This window comes from Lipomyces tetrasporus (assembly GCF_029532465.1).
Source record: "Lipomyces tetrasporus strain NRRL Y-64009 chromosome Unknown POJ06scaffold_1, whole genome shotgun sequence".
Lineage (NCBI taxonomy): Eukaryota > Fungi > Ascomycota > Lipomycetes > Lipomycetales > Lipomycetaceae > Lipomyces > Lipomyces tetrasporus.
Window position 1 is genome coordinate 2,061,775 of NW_026611596.1, and position 19,368 is coordinate 2,081,142.

Sequence of the window (19,368 nt, forward strand, 5' to 3'; positions counted from 1 at the left end):
GGGCTCATGCTCTCTAGGGCAACGCTTGGGACGCTATAAGTGTGCGGACGTCCAGTGCCCTACTATTTTAATAAACGACCGATGAAAGCGTGCACTCGCGAGCATACTATGCAATTCTCAGGACGTAGATGGAGAATAGGTAGCACACCAGTGGGCATCCCCAGGACAGCCCGCCTTGCAGAAGTAATCTTAGAGATTTCAATGGATCAGATGGTTTGTGAGAACGTGCCAATGGCTGTTGTGACGTAATTGGACGGGACACAGGGTCCCTCGCCGGCGATTGTTTTTAAGACAGTATGATGTATACCGTCTAGTCATTGGATGTAGGATATCAATGTATGTTTGAACGTCGAGAGGACCCGCATGCTGCAAGATGATGAAATGGCTACAGGGACGGATTGACAACGAGCCAAGACCGTAGGTAAGACTAACCAGACTGTCATTCGCGGCAGACAATTGCTTCTTAATGGACCCCAGGTTTCATTACAGTTGCCTCGCAGTATAACCAGATAACTTGCAAGACTGGACATATCGGATCGAGTGGGCCGTCCGAATGTGGAAGCAAACGCGTATTGGACGACGAGGTTAGAAACACCCGGCTGATTTATCCGGCCCTGCGAGTGGGGACACTCACAGATCAAAAAACTGAGATAGTATGCGTCAAGGTACCTTTCGATTTTTTACGCAGAACAGACCGACAGCCATCGGGGCTAAAGTGCCTATCCAATACGCGGGGAGAGGTGAGAATGTCCCTCGGGCTGAGAGGATGATACCGCCGAGTGGGCTGGCGCAACCCTAACAGAACCGGGTTTCTAAACCGCAATCTTTCGAACCAATGGAGCGCAGTACCGGAGGCGCAAGCTTAAGTTTTTGTTACCCGGCCGGGACGTGCAGTAGGCCAGGCACCGCGCATGTGGGTTGCGGGCGTGCGGCACTGAAATTTGGCACGGTACTGCTACCGGCGGCCAATTTGCAACCGGCCCGCTGGGCACAGTGCGAACAGCCCTAGCCCTGGGTTCCCACGCGGTCGCAGGCGAGATCGAGCGTTGTACTGGGTACGGGGTGCGGAAAGGCGTTGGGCAGTGCGGTACGACCGACGTCGTTAGTTAGCAGCAAAACGAACAGGCTCAGCTCTCTCTATACTCACTCCTCCATCGCGACTCGCTCCCACGCTGCATCTAGCTTGCCCAGCCCAACTGCCTCCCCATCCCTCCCCCCCGTGAAATATAACTCCGTCCGCCGCCGCACTTATCACTTTCTACCGTTCGCACTCACTCACTCACTCACTCACTCAATCACGCACGCACGCACGCACGCCCGCCCGAAACGCACCTACGCAACTGCTAATCTCATCAGTCAGTCTGAAAATATCGCCCAATGGCCCTGGTCGCTCCTGCGTCTGATTCCACCATGGCTGTTCCCACGTCGTCGTCGTCGTCCTCCTTCATGCTCGACTTCAACTCTCCAGTCCCTTCTTCGCTCAACATCGACAGTCTGCCAAGCTTTTCCTCAAGCTCGGCCTCGGTGGCCCAGCTCACCCCCGGCAGTCTCATCGCCTTCACCAACCCATTCGCTTCCACGTCCGCACCCACGGCTGCCGCCGCCTCCACGTCCGCATCTGTGCCCCGGCGCCAGCAGCTAGTCTCGACAGAAGTTATCGGCCCCGCCATGCCCGACATGGCCTCAGTATTCGCACCCACCTTCGCCGGCTACTCTCCAGGCCTGATGGCAACCGACATGTCCTTGTTTGACACAAGTTCCGGCAGCGCATCCGTTAACCCGTCCATAGTCACATCTGCCACCAACAGCAACAATATGATGCACACAAGGCACATGTCGCTCGCGCTACCGATGCACTTGCACAACCCCGTTGCCTCCTCTGCAGGCTCCAATGTTGGCTCGCCGTCGCTACTACCGACAGATCTCACACACTCGTCCAATGTCATGGCCGGCCGCCGAATGTCACTGCCAAATAATCTATCCGCTGGCGCGGCCGGTTCTCACATCGACCCTCAGTCCCTAATGGCTTCTTCTTCTTCTTCTTCTTCGTCATCGGCCTATACGCATCTGCCGTTCGTGTCAGAGGCAGTTGACGAGATCGATACCGCAGTCGGGCCCACACCTTCGAACGGCAGTCTCGCACAGGACTCGCCCTCGCCGGCCTCAGTGCCAGCGTCCGAGCCGTCACAGTATGTCATGCAGATGGGCGACGTTAATTCGAACGGCTCCGGCGCATCCTTTTCTGTCGACGCGCGTCGGATGTCTATGCCGGTCCTTTCGATGTCCAACTCTGTAAATCCGGACGGTACGGTGCCCTTGCACGTCCGGCGGAAAAATTCTGTTGCTACAGGCAGCGACAGAAGCGCATCACACTCTCCCCGAATGTCGGTTGGTTCGCTGGCGTCGCACAGGAGCTCGTCCGTGAGCGACGATGTGAACGCTTCGCTGACGCAGACATCGCCAAGCCACCACGGGGTTGCGTTCAACCCCGGAATGGTGCCAGTCGCTGTGAACTCGTACGGGCTCATGTTCCATGACCAAGGTCATGGCATGCCTGTGCACAAGCAGCAACAGCCAGAGTCCGAATCCGAGGAGGATCCACTGCCGTGCGAAATTGCGCGCATTCCCAAGGCTATCCTGTTCAACGGCAGCCGACCTGTTCCTGGCCACCTCGGCAGCACTGTCTCTGTCCCGGCCAGCAACACGCGGAATGGAAGCGCGAGTTCACAGAACGGCACCGCTGTCGCCGCGCTCATGACTACCTTCAACTCCAAAGTGTCGTCCGGTACACAAAAGAAGCACAAGTGCCCGATTTGCCACAAGCGGTTCACTCGGCCCAGCAGTCTGCAGACTCACATGTACTCGCACACGGGAGAGAAGCCATTTACTTGCGACTTCAGAGGATGCGGTCGGAAATTCTCGGTAGTCTCCAACTTGCGGCGTCACAAGAAGATCCACTCTTCATCATCGAGATCACACTAAACTGATAACGATTTTGTATATTGCCTGGTTTTTCTAGAATTGTATCATTCTATGTATTTTTTTTGATGGGTTTGTGATTTACCAAAAAGGGGAATTTGGGGTTTGGGTGTTCGGTCCAGCGTATTTTTTTTTTTCCTCTTTTTTTCTCGTTACTGGAAATTATCAATTCATTGATGTTATGTGTGACGATTATGGAACGGAATGGAATGGGCTCAAGGGGGGCGTTTTTGTTGCAACGTGACGGTGTATTTCAAAATTCTCGCGTACATCGCGACCTCTTTTTTATTCCTTATCTTACTGAATTGAATTGAATTTGTATATTCTACGTTGACATCATAGTTGTATTGTATTTGTTATTATTGGTATTGCGTGACGTTGCTCGATGGCATGGTATACGAACCGATAATCATACCTACCGCGTACGCAACGCTAATAAATTGAAATAAGATTGACTTGCGTTCTCGCAGCTTGTATTATGCAACCTTATTATACAAAGAATATCCAACTAGACCGATCTAAACCCCAATGCATCTGTTCAATACCTACGCGACATCGAACCGGGCTTTGGCCACGACGTCCGGCACGCGGATCTTGTCCTGGCTCTGAATCAGTCGCAGCTCGCCAAATTTCATGTCGCGGATCCTCCGCTCTTTTGTGCCCGGCTGTGGCCGGGGAATGCCGGTTTCTGCCGCCCTTTTGTCTTCCCGAATGTTGTACTTGCCGACCTCGTCGGCCGTGTTGCGTAGCACTGCCTGCACTACAGCGCTGACGTCCTCGACGGCCCGGACCAGGGGCAACTCGGCATCAGGAACCTCCCCCGCGACGCTCTTCGCAGCGGTGTAGTACGTCCAGAATCGATCGGACATGAGCGACGCAAACAGATCGCCTGTGCCGGTGAAATACGCGTTGATAAACGGCAGCCGCAGATAAAACCGACAGAGACTGCCGTCCTTCCGGACCGTTTGGCCCGCGCACACGAATTCCTCTTTCTTGGTATCATCGGCGGCAACAGCGGACGAAATGACAATGTTGGGAGTGCCGAATTTGTCGTACAATATGCCGAGAGCCTTCATTATATCCGGCTCCCTGTGGAATTTGATGCCCGACAGTAGCTCTGCCTCGAACTGATTCGGCGTAATAACAGTCGCAAGCGGCAGCAGGCTCTCGTAAACAGGTATAACGTCCGGTGCGACATACAACTTCTCCTCGTCGCCCATTACCGGATCCAAAATCCACACGACCTCCCGTCCCAGTTCAGCGTTATCGCGACGCAGCTCCTGCACGACCGCACCGACCTCCCGGACCGCCTCCGCGCCGGGAATGTAACCGGTCACGACGACATCGTAGTCCGTCAGCGTGTTCATCTTGAGCCCCGTGTATATGTCGCGAATGTGCTGGGCCGAATGGCGGTCGCCGCGCCATTGCGTGTAGCCGGTGTGGTTCGAGAACGAGACCGTGTTGAGTACGTCCACATCCCAGTGCAGCAGCTGCAGCGGCAGGGTCGACGCGCGGTTGCCGACGTAGCCGTGCACGACGTGCGAGGACACGGCAAGAATGCGTTTCGCGTCGGCCATTTTCTCTGTTTCTGGTGGAGCGAATGTAGTCTCGCCGGTGGGCCGGATGGTTCGTCGCGCGTGGTCTCGAGAACAGTAATTACTCAACGATGACACACAACGTTCTCGGCTTTGAAGGGTCGGTGCAATATGCATATACCACCCCAACTGCCTCAGCCCTTCATACTTATGTAGGCCAACCGTCGGACGACGAACAGATTTTCTTTACAAGCTCATCTGATATTTTATCTGTCGTTTTAAGGGGATGGTAAAGTATCAGAGAACTGAGTTTGAAAATGCAATAATATATGTGTGCTTCTCTTACGGCGGGCCGAGGGTTTGATTGCCCACACTGTCCACAGGGGTCGTGTGAAGCGTAGTTTTCAGCATATCCAGCGTAGAGCTGAGCACTGTGATATATACCCGAAAGCATTTACCCGGTCCATGGCTGGGATATGGATTCAATCAGCTCCGTCGAAAGAAATTTATGGCTTCGCTTGCCAGCATAATTAATGTCTCATGGACACAAAAGGCGTGATCGTCACACTTTCTCCGCATGTGTTTGTCAACTACTACCGGTGGCGAAAACTCTTCTGCTTGATCTGGACTGAAGTTCCTGGTACCCGGAGTATACGACGGTCCGTGGGATTAGGTACGACGCGGGCGGGCAAGGAATGCGAACAACGATTTCAGCCCGATAACGACCGGATGGACGACGCCGGGCCTGACGATCGGTGACGATCGTGATGATCTAGCTACGAAGCGGAAACCGGCTGCGGGGGCGGCACGGGCCACGTGGAAGCGCTGTTCGAACCGGACTTGTACACAGACAAGGAGCCGGTTGTTTACGTCGGACGCGGGACGACGCGTCGAATGGTCGTATTTTCACGGTGGTAGATAGGCTGGCGTGATGCGGGCTCCTTGTGTTCGTATTGGCTATATATGTAACGCAACTTGTTCTATACTGTTGTCTATTGTCGTCGCATATTCGCATCAGCTTTGTTATTGCTTCAATCCAGTGTCTCATTTACGTTCTCAACTGTTGGACCTGTTGCAGTCGAAATGCCTGTTCAGCGACCGCCTACGCCCTACGAAGCGAGCATTTGCTCCAACGACGACCGCGAAATCCAGCTTGATAAAGACCGGCCAGTGCATGCTGCGTCCATCTTGCCCGAATCTAATTGCGCGGTCGAACCACCTTGCACTGACGGCGACACGACTGCACCGCAAGCACCCACCAGTAGTGCCGATGCTGACGCAATGTCAATGTCCCGTCACTCGTCAAGCTCGTCGAGTCACCAAGCGAGCTCGCTCAGTCCGTCAATAGAATCGACTCCGCCTACTTCGCCTAGCACGATTGGGTCGCTGACGTCGAACGTTTTAGCAAATCCGACAATTCGGGTAAGGTTTGCCGACAAGCCGGAGGGGCCGATACCTCAGTGGGTGAAAGACGCGACTGCGATTACCGCGGCGTGTTTGGCTTCTGAGAAGATGAATAGGCCTAGCGGGACTGAATCGTTGAAGATGGAAGCCGTGCCGAAGCAGGATGCTGTAACGGCTTCATCACGGATTGTGTCATTGACAGAATCTCGCAACTGCAAGATACGTGAGCTCGTCGAGAAATACGGCTACGCCAAAATCCACAAGTCGCCGATCTTGATGCGCAAAATGTTGGGCCGCGCGACATTGGAGGAGTTGCCCGACGACAGACATTACGCCGCCCGTGTACTCATCTTACAAGATGAGGGATTCAAATGCTCGACTAATTTCAATTGCAGTGACATGTTTGTTGATGCTATTCTTGATACGGCCCGGTCGTCGAAGTTATTGAAAGCCGACGACCCGATTCCGAGCAAGAAGGGATTTAGACCACAGTATAGTATGGCATGCCTGAATACTGCGTCCGATGGCGGCGACAATTCGGAAAGGGAAGCTCTGTGGTCGTACAAATTCCCCAAGACTACAATCCACGCTATCGGTATCAAGACCCGTGCCCCGCCCAAGAATGTACCGCCGGCATTTTTCGACGACATCACGCCCCGGGTATTGCTATGGGCTCCTGATATTATTCTTGTCCGTGTCAGGGAGGATAATCTTTGCTGGGAACGACAGTTGAACTACACGAGGCTGATGAGTAAAAAAATCGTCGTGGTTATTGACGCTGCTTGTGCGGAAGTTGCTGACAATCTGCGACGTAAGGTAGTCACGAGGGTGGCTACCTGGCGTACTGGTCATATGTTGGATATCACTGGACCCTCGGGAATGCGGGCCGGTAGCCTGATCGAGAGATACAATTCAACCAGGGGCAAGGCTAAGCTCGTGTCCAGCACAAAGTGGCTGTTGAGTGCCACGTATATCAACTTCTTCTTCGTGAACTCGGAAGACCAGAATTCGTTTGTTATCTTACACGAGTTTCTGGCAGTGTTTTGTCGTGCAAGAGGGGTGTTCTCGTTCACGATTCCAGATAACAAGTCCAAGAAAGCTGTGCGATATTCCGATGACGGCGATGACATCGATGGTGTGGCGAAGGTACGATTCAATACAGAGGTGATCGAGTTTGGTTCAGATGACGAGTCGAGTGATAATAACATGGATGAATCTATTCCTGCATTGGTGTCAGACAACAATCTTCAGGACGGAACACCTACGGCGGACGAATGCTCAAAGACAGAGTGCGTGGATAGCATCAGGACTTGCGCAGAACTTGTTGACCTGGGAATGGAGCAATTACCTCTTGCTTATGTCGTCTCCGCCAGGTATGTGCCTAACGATGGATTTTATCTTGACGTTGTTTGTCTTTGTGGGTACTTTGATAAGAAGGAGAGGTACGCGCTTGGACCTGTACCGGGAACCAACACGTTTTATCCGATCGTTGTTCGAAAGATTAACTCAAAGTGTACTACACAGCGTTTAACTTGTCTCCGTGCAGGCGACAACGCTGTTATCAGGGTATCGTTCCCGGAATATAACGGCGACACTCTGGTACCGAAGAAATTGCTCACCTTGCTTGATCGCGATCCGAGAGCATTCAGACGGATGGCCTTGTCAATTGGGTACAATCCCAATCCGGCGGTCACAAGATTTTTTCAGTCAGCTGCGCGGTTCTTCTCAAGAGCTAAGAATAACAAAATTTTGCATCTGGCGCCCGTGGTATCCGCGGTAGTCATCCTGGATAGTGAGTTTGGCCAGTTCAAGACTAACGGACAGGATGTCCTCAAACCTGGCGAATTCTTGATGATCCAGTCCGGTGCCAAGGCGAAGCTGGTAAGAATGGTTGGCCGTGTACGCGGATACCGCGCGATCTGCGTCCGCATGACTACGGACGATGAAGAAAAGAACTACGTATGGGGTAAACTGCCAGGCAAATTGAATCTAAATGATCGCAGAATTTCGTACCGTTGCGACGAAGAAGGCGATTATTTTTACGAAGGAGAACGAGTGACGGTATCTGAGATTGTTGACAATGGGAACTTTGAATTTGATGCTGTCCGGTATTCGGGAACTGTCGATTCTGTGACCTATGATTCTGCTTGAATTTGGATACTCGGTGGTGTAGTATGTGTTTATATGTTGTATATTTGTACTTGCGTGTTTGACAAAAATTTACTGGATTAGCAATCTGACAATAAGGGTGCTCCTGTTGTGCGATGGCTTGTTACTTGGTTGTGATAGCGCTAATTTCAAGATTCCTGCTCTCGCTAGTCATCAACCCGGAGCCTTCAGCTGATTGGATCGATAGCCGTGACGCTGAAGTCTACTGCGGACGATTGTTCATACATAGAGAAACGTAATCTTCTGCAATCGCCTACAGGTATTATCTGACAGTAGACGTCGAGCCTGGCGGTCAGAATTCCCAACATGTAGCTAGTACCTGAATGAATAAGACGTACCGATATCTGCATGAATTCTCTTTATTAAGATAGATTTGCCAATGTCTCAATTATTGTAGTAGATTGAGTCATACTGTAGAATGAGCCGGGAATCGAGATCTGCTACTTCGGGGTCGTCTACAATTTCAGGGGTACCGTTCTGGTCAACGGCCGAACTCATTTGCGACCAACACAGGCTTGGCCACCCAACGGATAAGGCAAGATTTAGGATCCAAATTTCGCCTACTCCATCGTGATATAGACATTACATACACGCTCCGGCCCACACAACTTCCCACATCTAGCCGACATTGTCATCGCACCTGCCACTACCCGCCACAATGTCGGAGGTTGACATTTCCATCCGGTCATACTCGACCGACCCAACACCGAAACCCCACACCGTCTACCACGTCCAAATACGGCTCCCGCTACGCTCGTACACTGTCTCAAAACGTTTTTCCGACTTCCTGAAACTGGCGTCAGACATGGAGGACACAATAGGAGAATCTATCCCGTTTAAGCTTCCGCGACGACAACTGTTTGGCAACTCAGTCACAAATACGGAGCTGATTGAGGAGCGGAGGGGCGTGTTAGAGAAGTTCCTACGCGACCTCCAGAAATCTTCGGACCAGCGGTGGCGATTAAGCGACCCATGGCGCGATTTCATTGGCCTGTCAGCCACTGGAAGAGCGAGCCAGGGAAGTTCGCTACTCTCCAGCAGCTCAACCAACGCCTCGCTAGTGATGCCGTCGGGCAAGAACATCTCGGATCCGGTAGTGTGGTTGGACACGCTGCATGAGGTCAAGACGTTGCTGCATGAGGCGAGGAAGTATTTGTCGGACCGGGACATGCTGTCCGGAACCGGGTCTGTGAACAAGAATGGGGTTTTGGAGTCACATTCTGCTGCTGCTGAGGCCAAAAAGTGTTTAGTGCAGTCTGGCACGAAAGTCGTGATGCTTGATCGGGGATTGAAGGAATTGGCTACTTCGGTCGGGCAGGGTGAATTACGACGACGGGGAGATATGTTGAATTTGGTCAAAAAGGAGCGGGAGGGCCTTGAGAGCCTTGCATCAACGATTTCCCGGAACACTGACGCCTTGAACTCGACCGCATCTGAGTCACCAGACCGCGCAGCGCTATTTGCGGGTAACAAGGGTGTTTTGGGAAGTGTAGCCAGCTCTGCTAAGCGGGTACTGGGACCGCTAACTGAGACGAGTGAGACACGCCAGTTGGATAATCGAGGACTGTTAAATTTACAGATGCAGAAAATGCAAAATCAGGAGGACTCATTACTAGAATTTAGTAAAATATTGGCACGACAGAAACAGCTGGGCATCGACATCAACGACGAGTTGGAGTTGCAGAACGAAATGCTGCGCATGCTGGAGGACGATGTCGAGAACTCGGATGGAAAGTTACGGCGAGCTGACCGGCAATTGAAAAAGATCAAGTAAATTGGTGTTATGATTACGGAGTTATGACTTCATTGTACATTTTATGGTGTTTCAGTACATAACGGATCAATTTACCTGTAAGTTATGTTTAAGTTATTTTTAATTTTAATTTTTTTTTCCATAGCCAGAGCTATACACGACCTCCTACAGTTAATATTCGCGCCTTGATGATCATGACTTGGACGTGATTAAGCTATCAATATTACTTGTAACTTCACTATCAATGTCCGCAAATTTTCGCATCCATGTACGAACAAGACATCAATTGAACAAATGCATCATAAAAGCAAGCGGACAACACAATTTTTTATTTAAAAACGCCGCCCAGTCACATAATTCGCTCTAATCCACGCTGTACCCAAACAAGAAAAACGATATACATCCATTGACATGAAAAAGTACATACCAGCCGAACCGCATACAGCTACAGAAATGCCCTCGTCTATACTATTTCTTAACTCCTCTATTGACTTGTGCACTGAGCGCGCTCCGCTCCTGGCTCGTCGCCTTCGTCATCCTCATCCGGCCCAGCACGCGAACGGCCTTGCTGCATGGGATCAACATCCTGAAGAATGACATCATCGACCATGGCATCGGCAGGGATGTTCAAGGGTGGTCTGGGAGGTAGAACAGTCTCGAGAAGGCCAAGCTGCTCAGGCGTAGCAAAGTTATTTCCGGGGAACTCAACTTCGAACTCCACATAAAGATTTCCAAAGTTATGCAATCTATAAGATGGCATTCCGCGATTTTCAACTACCTTGACGGTACCAGGGCGAATAGTCTCACCAGGGATGATGTCGACCTTAAGCCATTCGTTATCAAGGTGCTGAATAGCAATGCTACCACCAGCCAGGGCAGTAAGAAGGTCGATCTTGGCATGATAGTACAAGTCGTCTTTCTTGCGAGTGAATCTCTCATGGGGTTGCTCATCTACGACAAAAATAACATCACCTGGTAGAAGATCTGGACCTTGGTCGCCCTCTTCTGGGAAAGTGATCTTCTGGCCATTGACCATACCCTTGTCGATGTGGACCTCCAAAATCTTCTTTTCACTGACGGTCTTCTTGCCATTGCAGGTCTTGCATCGATCCTTCTCCTTGATAATCTCGCCTTCTCCCTTGCAATCATGGCACACAGTCTGGAATTGCTGAATAATATGGCCCATACCCCTCTGGAACGTAACTGATCCAGTACCATTGCACGTAGAGCACTTCTTCACTGCGCCGTCCTTACCGCCCTTTCCACCGCACTTCTGGCAAGTAATAGTTCTCGTAAGGGCCAGCTTGGCAACCTTGCCCTTGTACAGATCCTCCAGCGTTACCCGTAAAGCATGAACGATATCTCGACTCTATTATGGAGACATTAGTATTCTCCGCCACCACATGTAAATGCTACTAAGTAATACTCACTCTGCGGGGGCCGGATGGTCTACCACCGGCACCAAACATTCCGCCGAATCCACTAGCGCCGCCAAAGAATTGTGAGAACAAAGCTTCGGCGCCATTCATTCCGCCCATATCTGGACCACCCGCACCGGACAATCCTTCCTCACCATATCTGTCGTAAATTTCTCTCTTCTGGGAATCTGACAGAATCTCATAACTAAAGGTCCGAAATCAGATACTACAGTTAAGCATTAACCACTTTATACGTACGCGTGCGAGACATCCTTAAACTTCTCCGCGGCTTCCGGGCTATGCTGATTCTTATCGGGATGGTATTTCAAAGCGTTGACTCTATGGCCAAGGATCAGCACTGAACTTGGAGAACATACGAGCGCCGCAAATCGAACATACCTGTAAGCCTTCTTAATCTGAGCATCACTGGCGTCCGGGGAAATCCCTAAACACCCGTCGTCAATATTGCCTTCCAATCAATCACATATGCCGCCCAAGAGACGAAATGCGGCGAACATTATATCGAGCGAACTTTGCACACTTACCTAGCACATCATATAGTTTTGACTCCTTGACCATTTTCAGCTCTTATGGTGCAACAAATAAATGCAAATTTAAAATGAAAGCAAATACAACTAATGGATATGAAGCACTTGGAGTTGTATAAGTGGGGCCTTGATGTTCACGATAGCGGTTGATTTATAAAACTTAGGGTCAAGCGCGTAACACCGTGAACAGAGAAAACTGATGGCGCTCTGTGCCACTCGGTAACTTTCAGTTTTTCTCGCCTCCTGGCGACAGCGGTTTGTACGGGTAACTTACAATGCTGACTCAGTTACCCGGTGGCAGTGTTACCTTCCATGTTGAATCGATTGACTTCTGCAAACTTCTTAAATCTTCTATGCTCTCGGCACGCGACGGTTGGTGACTATACAGCTACACACATTGACAATTATGCTTTATTTCTTTAACTTTCGGCTCGTGTGCAGAAAGTCACGTTTTAGTAGGGCTGTGAGACCATAGTTAGGGTTCTCAGACGACCGTGACTGCTCGCCAACACACCGCCGTCCAGGTAACGGCATCGCGAAGTACCATCACGAAGGTGTAGGCTCCGTAGTCACTCAATCTCAAATAGCCAACTTCGAGGTAAGTCACTAAACTGTTGATGATTGCTATAGCAGTTATATTAACATATTATTTAGCGCCTTTAAATATCCTTTCTTCCTAATTAGAGTCGACATGGGAGGCACTCGCGAAAAAAAGTCCGAATACTTTACCAAGCTCCGCTCGCTCCTTGAGGGTAATTTGACATACGGTTGAGCTGATGGCGATAGAGTTGACTTTTGAACAATAGAGTATAAGAGCATCTTCATTGTTGGAGTTGACAATGTCTCTTCGCAACAGGTACCAAACCTAAGTATTGGTATTAGTTAAGGTCGGTGTGGTTAATTGGTAATAGATGCATGAGATCCGAAGGGCTCTCCGTGGCCAGGGTGTTATTTTGATGGGAAAGAACACTATGGTTAGACGTGCCATCCGTGGATTCCTGGCTGACTTTCCCGAGTTTGAGCGTCTTCTTCCCCACGTCAGGGGCAATGTCGGCTTTGTCTTTACCAACAGTGATTTGAAGGATATCCGTGAGATCATCCTCGACAACAAGGTTGCTGCTCCTGCTCGTGCTGGTGCCGTTGCCCCTAAGGATGTCTGGATTCCTGCTGGTAATACTGGTATGGAGCCTGGCAAGACCTCGTTCTTCCAGGCCCTTGGTGTTCCTACCAAGATCGCTCGTGGTACTATTGAAATCACTTCCGATGTTCAGGTCGTCTCCGCTGGTTTCAAAGTTGGTGCTTCCGAGGCCACCCTTCTTAACATGTTGAACATCTCTCCCTTCACTTACGGAATGGCTGTTCTCCAAGTCTATGACCAGGGCCAGGCTTTCTCCCCTGAGATTCTTGATATTGAGGAGGAGACTCTGATTAAAAGCTTCACCTCTGCAGTTACCACCATCACTACCATCTCTCTCGCCATTGGTTACCCCACCCTTCCCGCCGTCATCCATTCACTCATCAACCACTACAAGAAGGTTCTCGCCGTCTCCATTGCGACCGACTACACCTTCCCCGGATCCGAGTCCATCAAGGACAGAATCGCCAACCCGGACGCTTATGCTGCCGCGGCTCCTGTCGCCGCTGCGGTTGCAGCTGATGAAGAGGCCGCTCCAGCTGCCGAGGAAGCTGCTGCCGAGGAGGCTGAGGAGTCTGAGGACGATATGGGTGAGTTTGTCTCTTGTCTTTCACGCTGTGGTAGAGAGTCTCTAATAACGATTACAGGATTCGGTCTTTTCGACTAAAAGTATAAATCGAGGTTTATCCGCTTATCGTTTCTCTTGTATCATATCAAAAGTTGGAGAGTAATCAGATATCGGCTTGGTTGTGCGATTGTTAAAAAGAGTAAATGTTGTTAAACGATCGTTCGATTGCCAGTGAGCATATTTCACATAGTTGCACAGCTTGTGACTGCTATTACAAGTCTACAGGTCATATACCATAAATCTGTTCAAGCCTCCATTTTAAAGCTATTTAGCTGCCCCATCTGAATTTTTCTGGCAATGCTCTTTGCACGATATTCGATGTCGGAAGGTAGACCTTCAGATTGTCTGGAAGGTCTGCTGTCTGCCCCGTTAGAATCGCTTTGAGCACTGACTCTAACGGCGCTGTAACTCGGTTCACCAAATTAATATAACTGTACGGTCTCGTTAGTCGCCGTTCTGTGGTGGGACAATCGGGGACTTACGTAGTCGACGGATGAATATCTGGCGGCGACATAATTACCGGCAGCCGTAGCAAACTCTTTTTGAGGACGTACGTGTCCAGCAGCATTTGCTCCGTACAGATCTCAGTGAGAGGCTTGCATTTCGAGATATTCGGCAAATATGTGTTGACAGTGGATTCAACAATACGGTCGCAAACCGATCGAATGTACATATCCTTGTGCAGGTACTTTAAAACCTCCTTCACGTCGCCTTCAATGGTCTTGATGAGCTCCGTAACATAAGCACTCTGGTCACCGACGCTGTGTAGCTTGCTCCAGTTCGTGTTTAACATTTCTCGCCATGCGGGTTTGCAGTCATTCTCCACCTTCCGGACGAGAGATTGAACAGCAGAACTAGCGACTAACATGAACGCATCTTTCTCCTTCTCAAAGTCTAGTTGCCCCTTGAACTCCTCGTCAATGACGTCTGCTATTCTCTGCTCCAATTGCTCGGCTGTGACGTGACAATAATTCGCTGTAGAAATAATCAAGCACGTTGTTTGGACTTCCTGTTCGATTGTTATTTTGTCGATAATATGTGATGTAAGAGCTCTATCAGCATATTGTTGGAGATATTTCGCAAATGTCATTGAAAGGTTAAGAAGCTGAGATCCAGTTGATATCTTGGCAGATTGTGCTAATACTTGCCTATAGAATAGGAACAAGTCAACTGAGGACGGTAGTACTTGTTGCGGAGCTTCATCCTCGGACGATGGTGGGAGAATCATTTGGTTGCTGTACTGAGTTACTAGCGCCGAGAGTTTCCTATCTTGTGATTCTACCCAGAGACCTAAATACGGCTCAAATGCCTCGGATATGGCGCGCCCAAAGATCAGTGTGCTTTTGTCGCCCATGTCGCTGTCAATAGACACCCGAATGCTTGAGAACCTTCGCTCCAAATACTGTTCGAACTCCATTGTCTCCTCTAGAGCCTTTAACAGTAAGTCCACATTCAGTGACTTTCCACTGCGTGATAAAATCACTTTGTAGTCATCCCTAAATCAGTCAGAAGTACTCTTCATATGCCACCATACTCTATAATTCGCGCTGCACCTCGTAATTTCGCAGAATGTGCGACAGATACTCTCCGCCACTCTCCAGTGCACGAGAAACATCTGGTTCATTTGAGGTTCCAGAGTCTTTAACATCCGCTTCAAATATGAATATCTGCGGGAGATATTATCTAGCGATCCGGCCTATCCCAGATGTCAGCACCCGAGAACCATCAAACTAGTAATGACTACCGCGTACTTCATCGCTTCCACGGAATATGTTTCGATACTCTCGTAACTGCACATTGCAATACCATGTCGTCAACCGATGCCTGTAGCTTTCACCCAGCGCATCCATCACCCGACATCCTTCTACCAGCTCAGATGATCTCTCCGCAAAGTATTCTGGCCTTCTCCCGTCAACCGCAGCCTCAAAATCGGCGCACACCTGTTCTCCTATTGCACGCTGAAGTTCCGCAACGTTGCGACTCAGAGTCGCAATTTGAGTGATTGATCTATACGATTTAAAATGCCCGGCGAGCTCAATAACCGCATCTAACAGTTGTGCCGCTTCTTTATATTGCCGATTCTTGCTGAATATGGTAAGTTGCTCGTACGCGGTGGTTAACATCTGCAACCGTTTCAGCATAGTCATAGACATTGTCAAATTGCGCTTGGTTTCGTCAAGCTTCCGAATATCTGCTGTCATGCCGGTGATAACCTCCTCCGCAACGACGGCTCGCTCGCGAACAGTTTCGATATGTGAGAAGATCGCGGCCAGCTCTTTGTGGGCTCGAGCAACACGCTGCACACTTGGCTCAGCAGCCTGTTGAGCTGCTAGCAGTTCCTCCATTTTAGAATCCAGTGCGCAAGAGTACAAATTCAAATAGTCTTTCACCCGAGGAACCAAAGTTATGCTCTCCAGCGTTGCGAAAATCTCAACCAAATGAGGTACAGGGTCGTAGTCCACTTGGTCTAGTGGATCGAGCCCTGACGAGTCGACCACGGACCCATTCGACAAGCCATTGTTATCTATCGATTTAGTGAGCGACGTATTCATGTCATTCGTTGTTATAGTGTCTGCAGGTGCCATGTGGTACAACGATGAAATTTGGATCCCTCTATATTGCAGACAGGCTTAGGAGTAACGCGCTGTTGAGCTAAAGAGGAATAGCAAGTATAGCCACTACTCGTGATTAATCAAGCAATTTAGAACCCAATGCTTCACTAGCATAAGAACAGCTTTAATAATCTAATCACAGTAGTACTTCTGTGCTAAAGACGACAATGGTCCGTGGTAAATTGAATGCGGACCTTAGACGCGTCCCAGTTGGCATATCACAATAAAGGGTCAGCCACAACAGCCACTCGCAGTCAAGCCACCCCAGCCGCAGAAGAAGATGTAAGCGTAAAAATGCTGCTTTGATTACGGCTTTACATGCACACGACTTCCAGCCTCGACGAAGAATTATTTTCGTGAAATGCCCTCGTGAGAGTGTGAACTACCCAGTTTAGACGGATATTAGGCACATTTTCATTGCAGCAATTTATTTAGATTTTCGTAGTCTATATATTACACTAGACACAATGGATCCCGGAAATCTGAGTCAGAAGGAGACCAAGAAGTTGGAGAAGATCAACATCGACTTGACGATGCGAAGCATCTCCGTTGTATGTGACTAGCCTTGAATGCTTGAAAGAATTACGATTGCAAGTGCTGACACTGGAATATTTAGACTTATATGTCTATGATTGGACGGTGTTTTGACAACTGCGTCAACGACATGACGTCCAAGTCATTATCTGCTAAGGAAGAAAAGTGTGTTAAGCTGTGCAGCGAGAAGTTCATGAAGTACCAACAGCGTCTGGAGCAGCGATTCAACGAAGAAAGGTGAGTACTAGTTCTCCTCAGCATGTCGTGGAGTCGTCATCCGTTAACGCATAATAGCGCAAACTTGAATGCTCCGTAAATTTGCGCGTTTCGCACGGGCTTGTCATGATAGTTTTGGTTCAAGGTGCACACTAAAAACGCATTTGAAATTAGTCAGAGCTTTGTCTATTCTGTGTTGGTTGCCTTGGGTTCGGTTGGTTTAGGATGCACAACGAGGTTTCTTGTAAATATGCACAGTTCTAGTCAATCTAGAATATTTCATCTCCTTGTGATTAATGGACTACATAAAGTACATACATATCTGGAATGCAACTACGTTCTACGCGATTTTAACTTTGACAACGTCTTGCCGGACTTTGTTAGCGCAGTGATAGCCCTGAGACCATAATTGAGATCTTGGTCCTCGATGCCCTGTACTTGGTTTCAGTGCTGTCTGGCTAAGCTTGGTCGTTTAGAACTGGCAATCGTGAACTGACCTCTGATGTAGATATTATTCTCGTGGAATTGCTTGCTAATGGGAGATGCCATTACTAGTGTGACGGAAATGGTATCATTTTCGTAGCAATAGTCGCTTACCACCACCTACTAGCGATATCGTTAATCATGTTGCGATAGCCTTTATTCACGTAGTTCCGATTTCTATTCCTCGAGCAGAATTCAGACATGCAAGTGCCTAATAGAGGTACCGTTAATAATAGTCGTCGCGACGTCATGATTGCCGCCATTGTTAGGTAGCTAGAACTGACGTAATTAGAGGGCGGCCGACGATTGCTTGCTGTTAAATGGTACTGCCGGCTTGATCCGAGTTGACTGCCATCGACCAAAAAGAGGACAAGAGAACCATCCTCGTGTGGGACCAGTCTACGTTCAATTCCATGCATTGCGTCGAAACAGCGTAACGGTAGACTTCGCATATCATATTAATAAGCCTCTGGCCTTGCGATCGTTTGGAAATACTGGTCAATAATATATGTGTATTGATATCGCTATCTGCGGCTGAAACTATCACCCGTCACTTGCAGTAAAATGTAGTAATCTATGATTGTACTTAGACTTCATAAAATAGGGCCACATTGTCCAACAACCATATCATCCTAGTATTTACTTAGATCCAAGTTTTGGTTCGACCAGATCTACGGAGTATCTTCAGCAGATCGTTGGGAATCCACTAAATCTCGTGTCTTTGCTCTCCCTTCAGATTGTCAGTGACATTTGAATCATTCCGTCCATACCACGCGTAGCACTCGTTATCTGCTAGTCCCACAACTTGGCAGCCTATTGTCACTTCGAATGTTGAGTAACTGGCTAGGCCAAGGGGCCACTTCGCAACTCGTACAGTTATATTAGTAGGTACACATATTCCAGCTAGAGCGACTGCGCAAAACCATAATGAAAACCATAAGTGTGGAGTCAGAACTCCTATAGGACAGGCGTTAAGCCTGACACCTATTTAACGTAATCTCAATCTGTCAAGCAGGAAGGACTTACAGGAAGGCCTTGAACCCACTCTTCGCAACCGCAATGGTATCCAAAGTCCAAGTGTATTAGGGATTTCAGCAAGGGGAAGGGAATTCCTCCTCGAATCAGATTCTAAACATAGCCTGTATGTAAGAAGATTCGTTTCCAAAAATTCATTCGAAAATACTACTCACAATTGTACGCGGTGGACCTTGTTGTCGCCACACTTCAGTATATATGCTTCATTGAGCTCACCAATTCACGCGTGATTCCGGTACCTAAGTGGACCATAAAGCCTCGCTCTATTCTCGACTGGGCAGTTCCCCGACGGTACGAGATATTTCCTCCAGCGCTACACGCCAATCTGTGATATCCCGGTGTCGAGACCTAGCAGGATGTTTGAACCGTGGTTTTTCATTAAAGAATACCAATATGACAGCATTAACTCCACTGCCGTTGATCCACATATCCTTGTCTCTGTAGAGTTTGTCAAGGGCTTCACTATACCCAACCTCAACAGCAATCACCAGTTTGTCTTCGCCATCCACACGTTCATAAATGAATCTTCCATCTGGTTCCTTTCTACTGCCCTGGTACTCACCATCAGAGGGAGGCATGGTGGTAGATCCAACTAGGCCAATAGTATTCCTAGGGTATGCGGACTGCGCGTAGATATATGTGCCTTGAAGAACGGCATGATCTCGGAGTCGATCCAGCGAGCTGCTCGTTCATGGATGCTACACGGGCAAGTTACCATTGTCGCAGTCTGAGTGAGACTATTGTATGCCAAGGATGGGTATCTATAATATCGAATACTGTTAGTTACGTTCTGACAACAGCGATAACCCTTTGATCCTCTGAAATTCCTTCTGCAGATTTTAGCTCCGAAATGGCCTCGTCGAGTTGTCGAAACTTTTCAAATGGCAGTTGAACATTTAATCGCTGCTCTGGTAAATTC

At 49.1% G+C, this 19,368-nt stretch overlaps 9 protein-coding genes across 9 annotated transcripts; 5 read left to right on the forward strand and 4 right to left on the reverse strand.

The window, feature by feature from the left end:
* Positions 1 to 1,219: 1,219 nt before the first annotated feature.
* Positions 1,220 to 3,253, forward strand: POJ06DRAFT_14636 (uncharacterized protein). The gene has a single exon (XM_056184598.1). It carries the CDS (start codon positions 1,378 to 1,380, stop codon positions 2,980 to 2,982), a length of 1,605 nt encoding a protein of 534 aa, XP_056047625.1. The 5' UTR covers positions 1,220 to 1,377; the 3' UTR covers positions 2,983 to 3,253.
* A 271-nt stretch (positions 3,254 to 3,524) lies between these two features.
* Positions 3,525 to 4,556, reverse strand: POJ06DRAFT_190865 (Ribokinase-like protein; the record flags this gene model as incomplete). Its single annotated transcript, XM_056184817.1, has 1 exon — positions 3,525 to 4,556. The coding sequence occupies one exon, from the start codon at positions 4,554 to 4,556 to the stop codon at positions 3,525 to 3,527; it is 1,032 nt and encodes a 343-aa protein (XP_056047626.1).
* Positions 4,557 to 5,597: 1,041 nt separating this feature from the next.
* POJ06DRAFT_190483 (uncharacterized protein) lies at positions 5,598 to 8,069 on the forward strand (the record flags this gene model as incomplete). The annotated part of the gene is made up of 1 exon (XM_056184801.1): positions 5,598 to 8,069. The coding sequence occupies one exon, from the start codon at positions 5,598 to 5,600 to the stop codon at positions 8,067 to 8,069; it is 2,472 nt and encodes an 823-aa protein (XP_056047627.1).
* A 676-nt stretch (positions 8,070 to 8,745) lies between these two features.
* Positions 8,746 to 9,861, forward strand: POJ06DRAFT_265001 (uncharacterized protein; the record flags this gene model as incomplete). Its single annotated transcript, XM_056189039.1, has 1 exon — positions 8,746 to 9,861. The coding sequence occupies one exon, from the start codon at positions 8,746 to 8,748 to the stop codon at positions 9,859 to 9,861; it is 1,116 nt and encodes a 371-aa protein (XP_056047628.1).
* Positions 9,862 to 10,324: 463 nt separating this feature from the next.
* POJ06DRAFT_191756 (uncharacterized protein) lies at positions 10,325 to 11,837 on the reverse strand (the record flags this gene model as incomplete). Its single annotated transcript, XM_056184860.1, has 5 exons — positions 10,325 to 11,209; positions 11,271 to 11,463; positions 11,517 to 11,597; positions 11,658 to 11,703; positions 11,804 to 11,837. The coding sequence occupies 5 exons, from the start codon at positions 11,835 to 11,837 to the stop codon at positions 10,325 to 10,327; spliced, it is 1,239 nt and encodes a 412-aa protein (XP_056047629.1).
* Positions 11,838 to 12,417: 580 nt separating this feature from the next.
* POJ06DRAFT_14733 (ribosomal protein L10-domain-containing protein) lies at positions 12,418 to 14,029 on the forward strand. The gene is made up of 4 exons (XM_056184613.1): positions 12,418 to 12,558; positions 12,613 to 12,662; positions 12,718 to 13,531; positions 13,589 to 14,029. Exons 1-4 carry the CDS (start codon positions 12,498 to 12,500, stop codon positions 13,606 to 13,608), a joined length of 945 nt encoding a protein of 314 aa, XP_056047630.1. The 5' UTR covers positions 12,418 to 12,497; the 3' UTR covers positions 13,609 to 14,029.
* On the reverse strand, positions 13,723 to 16,235 carry POJ06DRAFT_14747 (Vps53-like protein). The gene is made up of 4 exons (XM_056184618.1): positions 15,321 to 16,235; positions 15,123 to 15,265; positions 14,052 to 15,065; positions 13,723 to 14,000 (listed from the first exon to the last, which is right to left on the reverse strand). The coding sequence occupies exons 1-4, from the start codon at positions 16,152 to 16,154 to the stop codon at positions 13,838 to 13,840; spliced, it is 2,154 nt and encodes a 717-aa protein (XP_056047631.1). The 5' UTR covers positions 16,155 to 16,235; the 3' UTR covers positions 13,723 to 13,837.
* Positions 16,236 to 16,516: 281 nt separating this feature from the next.
* Positions 16,517 to 17,294, forward strand: POJ06DRAFT_243845 (uncharacterized protein). The gene is made up of 3 exons (XM_056186414.1): positions 16,517 to 16,732; positions 16,798 to 16,952; positions 17,010 to 17,294. The coding sequence occupies exons 1-3, from the start codon at positions 16,649 to 16,651 to the stop codon at positions 17,029 to 17,031; spliced, it is 261 nt and encodes an 86-aa protein (XP_056047632.1). The 5' UTR covers positions 16,517 to 16,648; the 3' UTR covers positions 17,032 to 17,294.
* A 1,172-nt stretch (positions 17,295 to 18,466) lies between these two features.
* POJ06DRAFT_243849 (uncharacterized protein) lies at positions 18,467 to 19,198 on the reverse strand. Its single transcript, XM_056186415.1, has 2 exons — positions 18,605 to 19,198; positions 18,467 to 18,542 (listed from the first exon to the last, which is right to left on the reverse strand). Exon 1 carries the CDS (start codon positions 19,025 to 19,027, stop codon positions 18,713 to 18,715), a length of 315 nt encoding a protein of 104 aa, XP_056047633.1. The 5' UTR covers positions 19,028 to 19,198; the 3' UTR covers positions 18,467 to 18,542; positions 18,605 to 18,712.
* Positions 19,199 to 19,368: the final 170 nt, after the last annotated feature.

What these genes read in the sequence shown, in the direction of transcription:
- POJ06DRAFT_243845 (XM_056186414.1), top strand. Translation starts at nt 16,649, where the DNA reads ATGGATCCCGGAAATCTGAGTCAGAAGGAGACCAAGAAGTTGGAGAAG. An exon ending in CGATGCGAAGCATCTCCGTT is followed by an intron (nt 16,733 to 16,797) that starts GTATGTGACTAG and finishes TGGAATATTTAG; the next exon opens with ACTTATATGTCTATGATTGG. An exon ending in CAGCGATTCAACGAAGAAAG is followed by an intron (nt 16,953 to 17,009) that starts GTGAGTACTAGT and finishes AACGCATAATAG; the next exon opens with CGCAAACTTGAATGCTCCGT.
- POJ06DRAFT_14733 (XM_056184613.1), top strand. Translation starts at nt 12,498, where the DNA reads ATGGGAGGCACTCGCGAAAAAAAGTCCGAATACTTTACCAAGCTCCGC. An exon ending in GCTCCGCTCGCTCCTTGAGG is followed by an intron (nt 12,559 to 12,612) that starts GTAATTTGACAT and finishes TTTGAACAATAG; the next exon opens with AGTATAAGAGCATCTTCATT. An exon ending in GGAGTCTGAGGACGATATGG is followed by an intron (nt 13,532 to 13,588) that starts GTGAGTTTGTCT and finishes TAACGATTACAG; the next exon opens with GATTCGGTCTTTTCGACTAA.
- POJ06DRAFT_243849 (XM_056186415.1), bottom strand. Translation starts at nt 19,027, where the DNA reads ATGCCTCCCTCTGATGGTGAGTACCAGGGCAGTAGAAAGGAACCAGAT.
- POJ06DRAFT_14747 (XM_056184618.1), bottom strand. Translation starts at nt 16,154, where the DNA reads ATGGCACCTGCAGACACTATAACAACGAATGACATGAATACGTCGCTC. An exon ending in TATTCCGTGGAAGCGATGAA is followed by an intron (nt 15,266 to 15,320) that starts GTACGCGGTAGT and finishes CATCTGGGATAG; the next exon opens with GCCGGATCGCTAGATAATAT. An exon ending in GATATTCATCCGTCGACTAC is followed by an intron (nt 14,001 to 14,051) that starts GTAAGTCCCCGA and finishes GAGACCGTACAG; the next exon opens with TTATATTAATTTGGTGAACC.
- POJ06DRAFT_14636 (XM_056184598.1), top strand. Translation starts at nt 1,378, where the DNA reads ATGGCCCTGGTCGCTCCTGCGTCTGATTCCACCATGGCTGTTCCCACG.